Source organism: Chanodichthys erythropterus, chromosome 9, assembly GCF_024489055.1.
Source record: "Chanodichthys erythropterus isolate Z2021 chromosome 9, ASM2448905v1, whole genome shotgun sequence".
NCBI classification, from domain to species: Eukaryota; Metazoa; Chordata; class Actinopteri; order Cypriniformes; family Xenocyprididae; genus Chanodichthys; species Chanodichthys erythropterus.
The window spans coordinates 9,329,575-9,348,184 of NC_090229.1; the positions used below are offsets into that span (position 1 = coordinate 9,329,575).

Genomic DNA, 18,610 nt, shown 5'->3' on the forward strand with positions numbered 1-18,610 from the left:
TGTGGTGCATAACTTCTGTTTTGGAAATGTCATTGAAATTACTCTAAATTTATTCAAATTCATTTTCTGCACTATTTGGCATGATTTCCAACATGTTTTGTAATCCTGTACAAAATGGCTAAGCATTCGTATGTATATTTCCATCATAATATACAAACAAACTTTGTCCGATGATGTCCATTTTATGAAATACCATGTGGTGCAACCATTAAGAAACTACCACTTTGTGACTTTCATGTTGAAATCCATTCAAAGACAGGAAGTTGCATCAAAAAAATAAAAAAATAAAAATAACAACCTTTTTAATGGCTGGTATGTAGTTCCCACGTTTGGATATCATGTGGTATGACCTCAAAAAAACAAAACAATGAATATTAAGTTATTTCTGCAAAGTGACCTTTTGTGGGAAGCAAGCTTGTTTTGTTTAGGTGGCCAATTCTGTGCCTGTAAATTTCGACTGAATTTGAAAATATCATGTGGTGCAACCACTGCAAAGTGTTTTCCATGATAGATATATGTCCTAGATTGGCAGTTTTTGTGCTTTTATATTCAATGGATGATTTATATACATAAAGTACTTGATTTTAGTATCATTTGGAATAGAAATATTTTATAAAAATATTTCAGGCAGTTTATTGTAAAAAATTGTTTAGAGTATGTAATTTCAGTTTGGTAATTATGCATTTATTAGTTATTTATTGTTTTTTATTTATAACTATTTCAATCTATTTTAAAAGATTCCACTGCCAAGCAAAGTAAAAACTGCTGGCCATAGGCACCGTGTTGATTCTGACTCTGCAGCAAGAATGGAGTTACACCTTGCTAGGAGAAGAGTGAAATGTTATTACAATTTAAAATATCTGTTTTCTATGTGAATAAATAGTAACTGAAATTTATTCCTGTGATCAAAGCTTAATTTTCAGCATCATTACTCCAGTCTTCAGAATCACATGATCCTTCAGAAATCATTCTAACATGCTGCTCAAGAAACATTTATGATTATTATCAATGTTCAGATTTTTGTGGAAACTGAATTTTATTTATTTGATGAATAGACAGTTCAAAAGAACAGCATTTATTTGAAACATAATCTTTTGAAAAATTATAAATGTCTTTACTGTCACTTTTGAACAATTCAGGCTTGATGAATTAAAGTATTAATTAATTTCAACTTAAACGAAAGAAATGGTGCACTTACGTTTGCGATGTGATTTTTTAAACATAAAAAACATTTATAAAAATTGTGTTCATGAAAATTCTGTGAAATTTTCATAAAATCTGGTTTAAATCTATTTTCTTATATATAATTGATTGTTTATTGATCTCTTTAAATAGATTTTTAATGATATTTAAGGTCTTTGTGTCATTTGGAGCGACCACACATCATGTGGTGCGACCAATAACAGCAATAACTGTATTAAATTAAAAATAAAATATCTAATTTCTTAGTTTCTAATTTTTTGCTTAAGTGAATGGTATTTTTAAAACATTTTTATCAGTTTTATGCAATTTACAGGAAAAAATAAGTGTTAAACTACATTTAAGAAGGCAACTCTGAAGTTATAGAGCAAAAATATAAGGTCATTCTATACAGAATCTCAAACGAACTGCAAACACTTTGTTTCTAAACACTTTAATTACTGAGAACTTGTAAAAAAATGTTAAGCATGTTAAATTAATTAATTACTTTTAAGATAAATCACGATTTCACCATATGACATTTTTTAAGGCTATGGCCAATTAATCTTGATAAAAAAGCACTAAAATCATATAATTGAAAATTTTAATATGAATTTATGTTTACACAACATTCTTAATGTTTGAACAATTGCAATAGATATTATTATTTTTAGCATTTTAAAATTGGCCTGTCGAAATCCTTATACACCACTGACCCATATATGAATGCTATGTCTACATGAAATACTTCCAGGTCGTTATTTCTGGTTTTAAATGAAACAATGTCAAACAAGCAGGTAAAAGCTGCTGCCGTAAACAAATAAAGGGTTTACATGATTTCCCTTTTGCATGACGCTCTTGTTCCCCTCGTTTCCTCTATATTCAAATGGATGGATTATTTGAATAGGGGCACACAATATCCTTGTTTTGCATCCTATCAGGAATGTCTAAAAGCCTCCAAATGGGCTCTCATCTAGGTCACAATAATACCCAACAAAGGCCGCAGTGGAAGGTAACACCGCTTGTTTGGCACATGGAGTCATTTAGTCAAAGGTTTACTTGCAATGAAAGGAATTTACACCTTTTTTCGGGTGTGGTAACAGTTTAACAATTTGCTCTGAGAAGGAGTTTAAATAAATACCCTTAGTAAGAAATCCCAAGTAAGCTTAAGCACAAACAATGTGGGTGGCAAAAGGAAGCTTCATTTTTAAAACTTGTTTTACTACATATTTCCATAGTGAAAGACACTCATTAAGAAGAAGCTTAGTTTCTTAAAGGGAACCGATTATGCCCTTTTTTACAAGATGTAATATAAGGTGTACCTAGAATGTGTCTGTGAAGTTTCAGCTCAAAATATAATTTATTATACCATGTTGTAAATGTCCATTTTTGAGTGGAAGGAAAAACGCGTTTTTGTGCATGTCTCTTTAAATTCAAATGAGCTGCTGCTCCCCATCCCCTATCCAGAAGAGGGCGGAGCCTGTACAACTTGTGCCTTAGATACTCTGCCAAAATCTGGCAGAAAATCACTCACTGCTCTTGACTGAATAACTTTAGTAGCTTTAATAAGAATACATTTCTTACTTGAATGCTGCTGTTAAATGCAGTTTAATTTGTTGGCGGAAAAGCTGATCTGCTCGTGCGCAAAGTTAAAGCGGGCTTGCAAATGTAGGCTTTCAAATAGCACTGCGCTATGAGTCAGTTAATATATATGTGTGTGTACTGGCACGATTGTTCAATTAATTAGCCAATTTCGTTCATCATTATAAGTAGTAATAGGCTGAATTGAAAATAGGTAGCCTAATTCTAATACACGCAATGACTATTCATCATTACATTTTTATATTTATGTAGCCTACACAATAATATTCTTTTACACTGTAATCCTTTTGTTTTTAATATTTGGCATGTTTGTGTGATGCGCATCCCTGTGTGTAATAAGCAAAGTCAACGCGCACTGTGGACGCGCCCAGAGGCGCAGTTTCTACCAACAAAAAAATATTGCGCCATTGACTTTAGACTTTAGACCAGGTTTGAGTTGGTCAATGGCGCAGTCTATTTTCAGCTCCTTAAAATAGCAATGCGCCGGCAATGCGCCTGAACACACCTCTTTTTTAGACCAGCACGCCCATGGGCGCACTAACTGCCGCAAATGCATTAACTAATTTAATTCACGCTGAACGGGAAAACGCGAACGGCGCCGGACGCAAACTAGCAAATGTATTATAGGGCCCTATATTCAAACACCATGTAAAAGTGAATTTTGCATAATAGGTCCCGTTTAAACATTTTTTAGGCCTTAAAGATTTTTAATTGAACATGAAAATAATTAAAGGGGTCATATCATACATGTTTCTATTAGTATTTTGTCCCTGAAGATCCATTTTTAGACAAAAACAGTAATTCTCATGAGGCTTTAGACTAAATACATGTTGTTGATGTGTAACTGTAAATGATCACGTACTCAAATGTATTCATTTGTCTGAATCAGAAAGTTGCAAAATGAACAGTTTTTGCTTTTCTGAACTGGGGAGGAAGCTCTGAAAATAACAGTACGTTTTCACAGTACAGTACAAGCTCTTTTGATTCCATGATCTGAAAATCTGAAGTACAAATATGGAATAAACATAGTTCAATACGCTAAGACAAAAGGGAACAAATGTTACGTGAAAGCTCTTCCTCTTTTGAGATACTTGTTATGTAAAGTATGTTCTATTTTCCACAAAAAAAACTTCCTGGGCTTTGGGCCTGCGGTCCACAATGACGTGCTGTTATACCACTATCAAGACCGCCTGTTTTGCTGCTTGGTGTGCTGCCATCGGTCGAGTCAGCTGAAATGAGAATACAGGTTCTCTTTACAGTCACTGGTCATTCATTAACATCAGGTGAAGAGTTCAACGAAAAATGTGTCACTTGTGTTCATATTTTATGTAAACATGAGGTATGTGACCTAACAAAAATAGTTTTTTCTCATTAAGATCTATTTTACATCTTGAGTGTTTGAGCATAAGAAACATGACATTTGATTAATAAAAATAAAGTTATCCATTTTCAAATTTCGTGCTAATCTTTGTCTAAAAAAATTCCCATGCAACATCAATATGATTAAATGTGTGATTTTTATAAATGGTGCTTTCTTATGATGCTACATTAGCAGTGCCTGATTTAAAAGACATTTGATCTAAATGAACATTTTTCAAGAATTAGGCACAGAAATCTTCCACTAAACATACATGAACCAAACTTTTCACAAAGGTTCTATGTATGGTTATGTAAATTCATGTATATACATGTATATTCTGTTTTGGTTTCGTTTTCACTGTGTTTCCTGTGTTCCCAGCTATCGTTAATTTCTCTTGTAGTTAATTAGTTCCTGCACCTATTCTGATTTACGTTGATTACTCTCTCTATGTATTTAAGCCCTCAGTTCTTTAAGTTCATTGTTCAGTGTTTAAAAAGGTTAGTTCACCCAAAAATGAAAATTGTATCAATTGACCCTTTGCCGGGAGTTTGATTGACAAGCGATCTAACCAGTCAGAACGTCGCATCCGCCATTTTGTCCGACAAAGCAGCCAGTAGTTAGAAGATTAACCTCGGTGGAGTTAAACTTGAAAAATTGTGTATATTGACGTCTCTACGCGTTTGAAACAACATTCATTCTGACGTTCATTCATGTTTATTTGATGCTATAAATTATCTAGTAGGAAGAGATGATCGGTTAACGAGCCTCTTGAGGCGTTACAGCAATCTGTCATGACCATGGTCACGACATATTAAAGAGTCACAAAACGTTTTTTATTGTTTGAATTTCTTTAATAACTACACAGTTTGAAAGCTGGGACTTTGTTTAATATCATAAGTAACCTGCTTTGTCTTGTCTGTCGACGTGTTGCCAGTTTCCTCTTTGTTCCGCGATGTATTTTTCACTCTGTGTGGCGTGACAACGCCACGGCTTGTCAGACAAAGCAACAGTAACTAAGGGGGGCGGGTCTTTGCGAAGGGTCAATTACTCATTAATTACTACCCTCATGTCGTTCCAAACCTGTAAGACTTTTGTTCATCTTCAGAACACAAAATATATTTTTAATAAAATCTGAGCGATTTCTGTCCCTCCATTGACACTTTATGCAACTACCACTTTGACGCTTAACACCGTGTCCTAACTATACGCGACGATGCGACACGTGATAAAAGATAACTTTTCCATGTAAATCAGAGTTTTTGTCCTAACCAGCCGCGATGGCGACACACAATGATTCTATTTTAGAAACGGTTTCTATTTCTCTGCGACGTCATGGCTGGAACAACAACACAAATTATGACTATGAATGATAATCTCAGGTACTGTTTATGTGCTTTATTTAATGATAAAAGTGTCTAATGTGAGTTTGAATATCGTTCTGTGTTCCCAGCTTTTTAGCTGTAATGAAAACAACACTGGCTAATTCACCTCAGATCGCAAAAATAAATAAATGGGCACAAGAACGTTCAAGCTGTCAACTCAATGCGAACAAACAAGTGTATTCTATGACAAAGATTGTTTCATTCACTCAATATGTACTTTAAATAATGTTTAAATGGTGTAACATTTATGAATTTTACTATGTACTTGCCCACTTCATTGTGTCTTCTGATTGGCTGTGGTTTTGATAGATTTTATCGCTTCTCATTGTCACGTCGCGTATAGTATTGACAGTCAAATTGCATGTCGCTGGAATCTTATCGCATCGTGTGTAGTTAAGACACGGTGTAACACGAGCATGAGCCTCATTGGTTCTTGCACGTCAAGTGAACATGCTTGAGCTTCCGTTGGTTTGCCATAACTGATGTGTGAGTTGATGAATGTTTCTATGTGAATAAAATCCTAAATTCAACAAAAACAAACAAACAAACAACGTCTTTCTGCTGTAAGCAGAAAGACGTTGCTGGCCCACTATTTTGGAACTCTCCAAAAAGACCTGTGTCACTATTTTTCATGTGTCAGTGTAATGAAAGTTCTCTATGTAGGCTACTATTGAATCCCATAAGGACTGCGCTGTCTGTCAGGTGACGAGTTGCAGAAACCATTTAAAGGTTTGTTCTTGATTCTCATAGATTTGGCTCTATTGTGCTCTGCAGTTGAGGCCCAGGGTGTGTTGCTTACTCAGGAGAAACTTTCTGCTTAGTGATCATTTTTGTTTCTGCACAGGACGTAAGGAAAAGCTAACAATAAAATCTTACAGTACTCATGGGAATGTGTTTGAACTGCAGTTTGTGTTTCCTTGCATCGAGAATCATTTCTTCTTACATAGTATAGTGTTAAAGGGTAAGTTCACCCAAAAATAAAAAATAAGTCTGAACAATTTCAATCCATAAAAGACTACATTCTTTTCAAAGGCTGAAGTTAGATCACAGGTGGGCTACAACAGGCTGAATGTCCCCAACTATGGTCATTATTGTGTGAAACTCGAGTTCTCATTTTTCCCTCGGCCCTCTTGTGACTCGCATTACGGCTGATCCTTTTAGTTCAGCGCTCACTGGGGCCGGCCGGTCAGTACATACTTAATGTGCCAAAAACTGTTATATAGGGAACATTCTGTCTCTAAGCATTTTTAACAACAGGTCATGTCTGGAATGCCATCGCAATAGCACAGTTGTGAGGCTTGTTTGTTGGTAAACAAATGAACAGTAAGAAACGTAGCTTGGTCGAATGCCAGGTCTTCCAAAGAATTTGGAAGCACAAGGCGACCACAGATGGTTACCTAATGCAGCATTGGGACACTTCAACATCATGCCACAATCATTTGGGTAATTCAGTTACTGGACTGTTTACTTGCAACTCGGCTTTGGGGGAACTCAAAAAGTAAAAGAAAACATGTCAGAGTTTGCATTTGTCCTTGTAAAACACTGTGATACGTAACAAAATGATAAATGAGATCATTTTAATATTAATTGTTTTTCCTGGACAGCAACGTGAAGGGACAATTAAAGCAATGGAAAGCAAAAGAAGACTTCTTAAAGGAATAGTTCTCCGAAAAATAAAAATTCTGTCATCATTTACTCACCCTCATAAATGTCGTTCTAAACTTGAATGGGTTTCTTTCTTTAGTGGAACAGAAAAGGAGATATTATGAAGAATGATTTAACTTTTTTTGTCCCAGCAATGAAAGTCAATGAGGTCCAAAACAAAACACTGGGACACATGTTTACCAAATTGTGCTTAGAATAGTTAATCAAAAGTCAAAGCTCTTTGTTTTAAATTATTCCAAGACCAAAATACACAACACTACCATTCAAAAGTTTGAGGTTTGTTACAGTTTTTGAAAGAAGTTTCTTAAGCTACTGTAATATTGTGAAATGTTATTATTAACAAATAATTGTTTTCTATGTTTATATAATTTATTCCTGTGATCAAAGCTGAATTTTCAGCATCATTACTCCAGTCTTCAGTGTCACATGATCCTTCTAATATGCTGATCTGCTGCTCAAGAAACATTTCTTATTACTATCAATGTTGAAAACAGTTGTGCTGCTTAATATTTTTGTGGACAATGTGATATTTTTTACAGCATTTATTTGAAATAGAAATCTTTTATAAAATATTGAATGTCTTTACTTTCACTTTTGATCAAATTCATCTTAGATGAATAAACATATCAATTTCTACATATCAAAACCCACAACACCTCAGCATTGTTACCCATGGGGAACAAAAGAATGTTGCTTATCTACAGTATACTGTAGTTGTCAAATACTGTCAGAACAGACAATTTAGGGCAAGTAAGTTAAACAGTAATGGAAACTGTCAAGGAGGGAAAATACCCTCTGATTGTTTACAAATCATTTATTGGAAAGAAATCATGTGAAAACAGCAATATTTACCAGACCATGTCAACAGCCTGATCTTCTAAAATAGAAAGGAATGCCAGACTGGATTTGTGCGGTTTGTTTCCCAGCTGAACAGAGAGGTTTGACACTCAGCATATTTTGAATCTGTTAATAAGCTACTGTGGCGCTGAAGACTGTCATGAACTTGTTTCCCATGAAACTGTGGCGTATTCCCTGGTGCTTGTGCATGAGGATAAGACTAAACATCTTTACCACTGATTAGAGGGGCAGAAGACTCTCAGTAGTCAAGAAAAGAAACCATGAAATTGCAAATTTTTTTATAAAAGCTAAAGCTAAATCTAAATGCCATTTTTAAAAAATTGCTCTTACTTTTTAAAGGTGCCATAGAACGTATTTTTAAAAGATGTAATATAAGTCTAAGGTGTGCCCTGAATGTGTCTGTGAAGTTTTCATAAATTTTTTTAAATGCCTATTTTGGGGCATCATTAAATATGAGCCGATTCAGGCTGCGGCCCCTTTAATTCTGGTGCTCCCCGCCCACGGAGCTCGTGCTTGCCTTAAACAGTGCATAAACAATGTTCACACAGCTAATATAACCCTCAAATGGATCTTTACAAAGTGTTCATCATGCAGCATGTCTAATCGTGTAAGTATAGTATTTATTTGGATGTTTACATTTGATTCTGAATGAGTTTGATGGTGCTCCGTGGCTAAAGCTAACGTTACACACTGTTGGAGAGATTTATAAAGAATGAAGTTGTCTTTATGAATTATACAAACTGCAAGTGTTTAAAAACGAAAATAACAACGACTTTCGTCTCCGTGAATACAGTAAGAAACGATGGTAACTTTAACCACATTTAACAGTACATTAGCAACATGCTAACGAAACATTTAGAAAGACAATTTACAAATATCACTAAAAATATCATGATATCATGGATCATGTCAGTTATTATTGCTAGTTATTAAATTTGCCATTTTTTGCTGTTGTCCTTGCTTGCTTATCTAGTCTGATGATTCAGCTGTACACATCCAGACGTTCTGCCCTTGTCTAATGCTTGATCATGGGCTGGCATATGCAAATATTTGGGGCGTACACCCCGACTGTTATGTAACAGTTGGTGTTATGTTGAGATTCGCCTGTTCTTCGGAGGTCTTTTAAACAAATGAGATTTATATAAGAAGGAGGAAGCAATGGAGTTTGAGACTCACTGTATGTCATTTCCATGTGCTGAACTCTTGTTATTCAACTATGCCAAGATAAATTCAATTTTTAATTCTAGGGCACCTTTAAAACACACAAAATGACAAAAAAAAAAAAAAATGCTTTAGTCAAAGCATTTATGTTTTAGTCAAAACAACAAGCATAGATGGTGGTTTTGTGGTTCTGTCCTATTCTGCACTGGGGCAGGCGTACTTAATATAACTATCCCTTTTCTAGTTCTATTTACATTGATGCTGTTGAATTTCTTGTCTCGTTTAGTAACATATTGTCTTGTGATGAAAGAATGAGTTTGATCCTCAAAAAGATTAGTTAGCTGATTGTTACCCTCTTCGTGATTCAAGCATGGAGTATTGAAGTATGTTTTTTAGGTTTTTAATGCATGTTTTTGCCTCTTGAGTGTTCATGTAATGAGTGTTTTTGTGATCTTGTCAGCATTATAAGACAACAAGCAATTAGCTCTCCATGTACACTACTATTCAAAAGGCTGTGGTTACAATTAACTTAAATAACTGTTTTCTATTTGAATATGTTTTAAAATGTAATTTATTCCTGTGATGCAAAGCTGAACTTTCAGCATCATTACTCCAGTCTTCAGTGTCACATGATCCTTTAGAAATCATTCTAATTTGCTGATTTGGTGCTTAAGAAATATTTCTTGTTATTATTATTATTATTATATTGAAAAACTGCTTAATATTTTTGTGGAAACTGTGATACATTTTTTCCAGAATCTTTGATGAATAGAAACTTCAAAAGAACAGCATTGGCAAAACGCTATATTGGCAACACACTAAGCGAACTCCATTCATGTCAGCAACCACAGCAGTTCCCTGGAAACCCACAAGCAGACGCAACTCACATTTTCTTTACAAAATGTTGAAATAGGGTAGCACTCACCCGGCAGTCCCGCTGTAGCGTCTTCGTCAGGGCGTTATATGTCTCCGTGTCAAAGTACAAGCCATCGTGCATGTCCACAAAGTCTAGGTCCTTATATGTGGGGCAGGACTTTTCCCGCTCTTTTCGTGAAGCCCGTCTCTTGTACGTGGAGCCCTTCAGGTCATATTTGTAGTGCATCTTTAAAGACCGTGGCAGAACGTTGTTCATAACCACAAGACGAATGTTGATTCCTCCAGACTGAACACAGTACAGGCCATAGAATTTGGGGAGGAGAGTCCTTGGGTTCTGGTTGAGGTTCTGAGGAAGTGAAATAGCTTTAAATTAAGGAGATGTCTTTTTTTTTATGTTTTTTTAATGTCAAATTTAAGTGTGTCATACTGTGGCTCTGTGAAACTAAAGGCACAAAACTTACACACTTCTCCTGAAATTTCAAACTATAACAGTAAGACAATTGTTGAGTATAAGCGTAAACAAACTATTCTCTTGTGACAACTACTGGCTTAAGTTATTCAACACAAAAATCTGCTAAATCATGGCTATTAGCAATAATGTTTACACAAAATACTGAACTGGAAAAGCTGGAAAAAGAGACACAGAGGACATATATATGACCTGACCATGAAGAATAGTCCTCTATAACAGCAAGATGCCTAAAAATTTCCATATTACATACTCGTATTAAGCAACCAAAACAAGTGTATAAATATTTTTACGAGAGGCATTTCACATCGAGACTGGCTAATATATAATGCACTGAGTGACAGAATGGCCCATTTGCTACAAATATATACAGAAAAAATATTTTTAAATATGATTTTATATTATTTACTATTTTTATATTTAAATATGGAAAATAAATATTTTAAATATTTTTTTTAAATAATTAAATATTTTTAATTAATTTTCTAATTTTATTTGAAATATTATCTTTAAAAAAAATATGTAAAATACATGTTTGTTGCTGGTTAGAAATATTTATGGCTTATTTCAGTCACAAAAAGTAAACCTATATTGGTTGCTTTAGATACTTCTGCACAAAAGTAAAACAGTGGAGTGAAAGGTGAAAATGAGAAAGGGTAACATGAAATCAAAGGTCATTTAAAGCACTTAAAGGTTGGCAAAATATTATTTGATTATGTGAGTTGATTCTACTATATAGCATCATACTTATATATTACATCAGAAAACAGACCAGTTTTATAAGGTCTGGACCCCATATTTGGACTATATAGAACCTAATCTTCATCCTATTATATTAGGAATATTGTAATTATATAATACACTGGAATATTTTTTTGGCCTCTTCTATATCTTTTTGGATTTTGTTATTTTTGTTTATTTTATTATTATGTATTATTAAGTCCTGACTTATATACAAATCTGAGCTGTGTGTGTACCTTTGTTTTTGTTTTTTGGTGGTTCTTTGTTATATTTGTGTTATAATTAAAGGGTTAGTTCACCCAAATATGAAATTTCTGTCTTTAAGTACTCACCCTTATGTCGTTCCAAACCCATAAGACCTTCGTTCATCTTCGGAACACAAATTAAGATATTTTTGATAAAATCCAATAGTTTTTCTTATCCTCCATAGAAAGCAATGTAATTACCACATTCAAGGTCAGAAATGTAGTAAAGACATCATTAAAAGACATAAATTTCATCAAAAATATCTTAATTTGTGTTCTGAAGATGAACAAAGGTCTTACATGTTTGGAACGACATGAGGGTGAGTAATTAATGACAGAAATGTAATTTTTGGGTGAACTTACCCTTTAAATTTCAATAAACATAATTATAAAAAAAAATAATTTAAAGACATGAGTAGGAATTTCAGATGAGTGAGAACAGAACAGTCTGTACCACTGAATCACAGTGTTTTATCCAGGTTTCTTTACTAAAGAGATGAACGATTCTATACTCTACTGAGACCTACCATGTAGTATCCTGGAAGCAGTTTTTGCAGGAACTCGGCCTCCTTGTGCTGGACGGTTTTGATGATGAACTCATCATCGCTGGTCAGGTAGAAGAGTGAGCCACTGGCACCTGGATTAGACAGCTCAATCAGAGGCTCTTTACAAATGGAATACTGCAGGATTACAACAAAAAACAATCCATTATAAATATATATACACATGCTGTCTGAGAGAGGCATATATATATATATATATATATATATATATATATATATATATATACATATACATATTATATTGCAAGATAAAATACAATCTATCTATCTATCTATCTATCTATCTATCTATCTATCTATCTATCTATCTATCTATCTATCTATCTATCTATCTATCTATCTATCTATCTATCTATCTATCTATCTATCTATCTATCTATCTATCTATCTATCTATCTATCTATCCTTTATTATTTAAGTGTACCATTGATATTTCATTTAATTATGACAATTCAAGTACAAGTCTTGTGCCTGTTTTTCACATCTTTTGGCTTGTAATCACATATTGTAATGAATTGTAATTTGATTCATGGTTTATTGAAGAATATTTTGAAATCCCTATGAAGAATATAAAGGGAAACTAAAGCCACTAAAAAAGTGGGCGGTCTTGTTGTGTGCTATACAATCATCAAGAGCAGAAAACGTCTGAAATGCACAAGACTACGGCATGTGCAACTTATAATGAGGTACTCTGGGACTTTTATGAAAGAACATCTGTTTTTACCCATTTTAAATATATACCTCAAAATATAAATAAATAAATAAATAAATAATCACCCATTCATATTTATGTTAAACTGGCAACAAAGATTAAACTCAAAAGAAATGAGGCACTCATTATAAAATGTCACCAATCTGACTGGCTGCAGTATAGGCCTACTGTGTTCTAATTGGAATATCCAAAAAACAGTTACACACTGTGCCTTACACACTAAAAGACCAGATTATTACTGCCTGGAAGTCCTGTGGTTTAATTAGGGTTGTGTAAAAGCCCCAAACATTATGAGGTCTTAAAGCAAACATTTCTACTGCGTTTTCTGGCGGGATTCCCTGAGGAGGCTGGGACGCAGCAGCAGCATGAGGACAGTGTTGAACTGAGGCCAGACACTCATATTCAGGGCCTGCCTGATGAAAGTCAACAGTCACGTTGTACTTCCAGCCCAAACACATGGACATTAGCATTTGGACTGCGTGTCATCCCGCGTGTGTGTGGCTTCTTAATTAGCTTGCACTTCCTCTGGCCTATCTGCATAATTATAAAAATGTACACAACATACTCAGAAGAGCATGAAACATATTCTTTCATCTTTAGCCTGACCATTTACTTCTGTATTTTAGTCTTGCATTTACTTTTCTCATTCCTTATTAATAGTGCCCAGTTATAGTGCAAACAATCTACATTTTGAACTAAAGCACTTAGAAAACACATTGGGCACTGCTAGTGTATAAAAACTATGGGTATATTTAGAATAGCATAACACAAAACAACACATACCATTTTTGCATTATGCATGCACAATTATGCCAAATTTCTGTATGCATGGCTGTGTTTGGAATAGATTACTATCTCACTGAATACTGCCTACTACTAAATAAACTACTGGATAAATGTTTCAAAACGCAGTACGCTACATTACTTTTAAGTATTTTTAATTAAATTTTGTGTACAAATGTCTTAAGTCTTGTCAGATTAATCAAATAATCAGTCTAGAAAAGCTTTGCATTGTGGGATACAGTATTCTGCGCAGTGTGCTCTGTTGTATACCGCACACTTTGGCAAATCTAGAAGGTCATCTGTGCAAACCTTGCACAGTGCACACTGTACTATATTTCAGTCATGACAACTCTCTGAGTAGTTTGTAACATTTTATTAATGAGAAATTTGGTTTTGGCAGAATAGACGGTAACACTTTACAATATGGTTCATTAGTTAACATCAGTTAACTACATTAGTTAACATGAACTAATAATGAACTGCACTTATACAGCATTTATTAATCTTTGTTAATGTTAATTTCAACATTTACTAATACATTATTAAAAGTTTGTTAACATTAGTTAATGCACTGTGAACTAACATGAACAAAGAATGAACAACTGTATTCTCATTAACTAACACTAACGAAGATTAGTAAATACAGTAACAAATGTATTGCTCATTGTTAGTTCATGTTAGTTAATCCATTAACTAATGTTTAACAAATGAACCGTATTGTAAAGTGTTACCGACTAGACAAAGGAGAACACCCATAGCAGATCTAGACAGGTGGTGCTGGGGAGGAGGAGGGGCTATAGGGCTATACTGACTGAACTTGATCTAAAACAAAGGTGAGCAAAAAGTGAGAAAAAAGTGAGAAAAAAGTCATTAAAGTCAAATTTGTTCACATAATTTAACGACTTTTTTCTCGTAATTTAATGACTTTATTCTCAACATTTTATCTCGACCTTTTTTCTCGAAATTTAACAACCTTTTTTCTCATAATTTAACGAATTTGTTCTCATAATCTAACAACTTTTTCCTCGTAATTTAATTACTTTATTCTCAACATTTTATTTCCACTCTTTTCTTTAAATTTAACAAGTTATTTCTCGTAATTTAACGAGTTTATTCTCAACATTTTATCTTGACTTTTTTCTTGAAATTTAACAACTTTAATCTCAAGATGGTTTTATTTTTTTATTAATGCTTGGCCCTAATCCTCTTCCGTAGTGTTTTGAAATCGCCCATCGCTAGATATTGTTGAATAAAGTCGTTTATTTAGTATTTTGGCGCACAAAAAGTATTCTCGTCACTTCATAACATTAAGGTTGAACCACTGTAGTCACATGAACTGTTTTAAATATGACTTTAGTAGCTTTCTGGACACTGAAAGTGTTAATTATCTTGCTCTCAATGCAGGCCTCACTGAGCCATCGGATTTCATCAAAAATATCTTAATTTGTGTTCCGAAGATGAACGAAGGTCTTACGGGTGTGGAACGACATGAGAGTGAGTAATTAATGACAGAAATTTCATTTTTACCATACTATTATTTGAAATATTCAATGTTGCATACTGCATACTGTTTAACATACTATTTATATATATACCATTATGAAAATACACTAAGACTGTCACATTTATGCATTTGAAACCATTAAATTGTAGTAATATTTCAGAATATTGCTGTATTTAATGTATTTTTAATCAAATAAATGCAGTACTAATGAGCCCAAAACATTAGTATACGTGTTCCCTGGGAATAGAAAACATAACTTTGTCATTGCAAGCACCATCAACTTAACTCTTAACCTAAATAGATTTAACTCCATCTAAGATCATGTTTGACTGAATCACTTCATGCAGATTTTTCTGGAATACTTAAGTGTGTCCATAGTAAATGCAAATAATAAGGATCTCCCATTCGCCTATGCGAAATGAAGAAAGCAAAAAAATTTAGCTTTGAATGGTATTATGTAAAAAGGTATTCCCTTGTCATTAGAGACATCCAGCTTCTGCATCGCACACATTACATAATTAACATTTTTGTGCAATGCAAGCTCAAGGTGGTGCACAATAGATTCATAACAGAGGATGATATAATGCAGGTTCATAAATTACATGGGAAGACCAAACTATCAGGCATCTGGGAGTGATACCACTCTGCTGGGTTAATTGCACGGCCGTTAAATGTCAAAGTGCAGAGGAGGCAATTAACAGCTCAAAAGAGATCATATGCCTAATCAGCATCATCCACCCTGATTTACACTTGCAAACACGCAGATTAAACTGTACGAGAGCTGCAGAGATGCTGCAGAGGCACTGCAGTGGCTGCGAGGCAGTGTTGCAGTGCAGGGAAACGTACACCTCCAACACCTCATCGGAATGTGCCAGGACACATCTTACATAGCGAGAACACATCAAACCAAACTGCTAATCCCTGCTGGGAATTTAGAAATGAGGACGTGGATTCTGAGTTCCTGCCAGTCACAGTTGGCAAGGTGTAGCGGTAAAGTTCATCAGTGGTCAGTAGTGCTATACTGGCACCTGATGTAAGCAGGCACTGGACTTTAATTCAAACAAAGACGCTTTGTTAGGGCCCAGACAGAGGGAACTTTTAGGGAATGGGACACATAATAATCTTGGCATTAATATGGAGGTGAAAATAGCATTTAATTAGATTCATAGCAGTTCATGCGTGCATCTAGCTTTGCAATGATAAATGTGCAAAATAAGACCTGGAACATGTACACTATTGTTCAAAAGTTTAGGGTTGGTAAGATTTTTGAATGATTTTGAAGAAAGTCTCTTATGCTCACCAGGGCTGCATTTATTTAATCAAAAACACAGTAAAAACAGAAATATTGTGAAACATTATTATAAATTAGTGCTGTCAAAATTAGCGTGTTAACACATGCGATAAATTTTTTCAGTTTAAAATATTTGGCGCAGCATCTGTTTTTTCTGTCATCATTTGGCTAGCGTTACATTATATGATCACAAAAATGCTTTTATACCATTCAAGTGCCACAAGACAAACAAGAACGTACTGTCGTGTCATGTGACACACACACAACTCGTTTGCAGAGAAAGACGCGCGCCAGTATCGAGTTCTCTTTTGCACTTGAAAAAAACAATAACACACAAAATTATGTATGACCCCAATATTTGCATATGCCAGCCCATGTTCAAGCATTAGACATGGGCCGAACGTCTGGATCTGTGCACAGCTGAATCATCAGACTAGGTAAGCAAGCAAGGACAATAGCGAAAAATGGCAGATGGAGCAATAATAACTGACATGATTCATGATATCATGATATTTTTAGTGACATTTGTAAATTGTCTTTCTAAATGTTTTGTTAGCATTTTGCTAATGTACTGTTAAATGTGGTTAAAGTTACCATCGTTTATTACTGTATTCACGGAGACAAGAGAGCCGTTGCTATTTTCATTTTTAAACACTTGCAGTCTGTATAATTCATAAACACAACTTCATTCTTTATAAATCTCTCCAACAGTGTGTAATGTTAGCTTTAGCCACGGAGCACAGCCTCAAACTCATTCAGAATCAAATGTAAACATCCAAATAAATACCATACTTACGCGATTAGACATGCTGCATGACGAACACTTTGTAAAGATTAATTTTGAGGGTTATATTAGCTGTGTGAACTTTGTTTATGCACTGTTAAAGGCAAGCGCAAGCTCCGTGGGCGGGGAGCACGAGGATTTAAAGGGGAAGCAGCCTAAATCGGCTCATACTTAATGATGCCCCAAAATAGGCAGTTAAAAAAATTTATAAAAAACAATCTATGGGGTATTTTGAGCTGAAACTTCACAGACACATTCAGGGGACACCTTAGACTTATATCACATCTTTTAAAAAGACGTTCTACGGCACCTTTAAATTTTAATGCCTAATAAATGTTGAAATTGACAGTTATACTGTAATGTTGAATGTCTATAGTTAATGTTTAAAAGCAATCAATGTCAGAGACATTGTAGAGTAGATCAATGTAGAGTAGCTATCAGTGATACTAGCCTTCATTCATAAAAAGATGCCATTAAACAAATATTTATTATTATTACAATATAAAAATGTTAAAAACTAAAGTTTTTAATCGCGATTAATTGCAGAAAAAATGTGTGATTAATTAGTTTAATTGATTGACAGCACTATTATAATATATTGAAATATATTACAAATTTTGAATGGTAGTGTATTTAATTCAAGTGTATTTCATGTTGACCTTTGTAAAAAATGTAGCCAAAATCAATTAAAAAAAAAAAAAAAAAATTGCGTTTTACCAAGTAATCATCTGGCTTGATCCCGAACAGCTCCCGGAAGTAACGGAAAGCCAGTGGTGCGTACGTCTTGAAACGGAAGTCTGGATAATGGTGCGCTGGAGTCAGGTTGCTTCCCTCACTGCAAAAGTAAAAGCATTTACTTAAAGTATCACAATAAACAAAGCGTATATGTGAATCAACTGTGTTTTTCATTACTGATCATCACATTCCCCAACACAAGAGGCTGCTGGGCAGAATCTGTAAACATAATCCTGTAAGAGGACCAGAAAATGTGAGAAACTGTTACCCAATCTAAATGCTTCTTTATGCCCAAGGAACAGAGACACATTTGATCTTTCTGAGCCCCATTGAGTGCATCCTTGTTGCAATGTGACCCACCAGCAGTAAACACCACAGGTACTCTTTTACAGAGACACACAACAGTAACCAATGCCTGAGGACAAGGAGGTCCTAGTCATACTCTATTAACGGTTACACAAACTAAAGACCAGGGTCAGCCACATCAGTTACACATGATGAAATGTAAGCAAACCCTGGGGGGAAAAAATCCTGTAACCCACTTTTCGCCTTTTATTATTATGAGGCAAGTCATTAGTATTTGGATTAACCCCGTTTGAGTAATTCCTAAAAGTGTGACTCGAAAGGGCCAGATGATGTCATAATCACTCGCTTTAAAACGATAAACAAAAAGTGTCTGTGATCCCTCATAACAAGTGGG

General features: G+C 34.5%; 1 protein-coding gene across 4 annotated transcripts in view; it reads right to left on the bottom strand.

Annotated features, from left to right (window-relative positions):
* The window catches only part of pip5k1bb (phosphatidylinositol-4-phosphate 5-kinase, type I, beta b), a 53,355-nt gene that overhangs the window by 10,993 nt on the left and 23,752 nt on the right, over positions 1–18,610 (bottom strand). For all 4 annotated transcript variants that reach the window (XR_010895947.1, XM_067394495.1, XM_067394496.1 and 1 more), the window contains exons 5-7: positions 17,893–18,010; positions 12,066–12,218; positions 10,133–10,429 (exon numbers count right to left, since the gene is read on the bottom strand). Coding sequence is in view for 3 of the 4 variants with exons in the window: in XM_067394495.1 (XP_067250596.1) it covers positions 10,133–10,429; positions 12,066–12,218; positions 17,893–18,010 (568 nt within the window). In the remaining variant the exon portion in view is untranslated. The remainder of the gene's footprint in view (positions 1–10,132; positions 10,430–12,065; positions 12,219–17,892; positions 18,011–18,610) is intronic.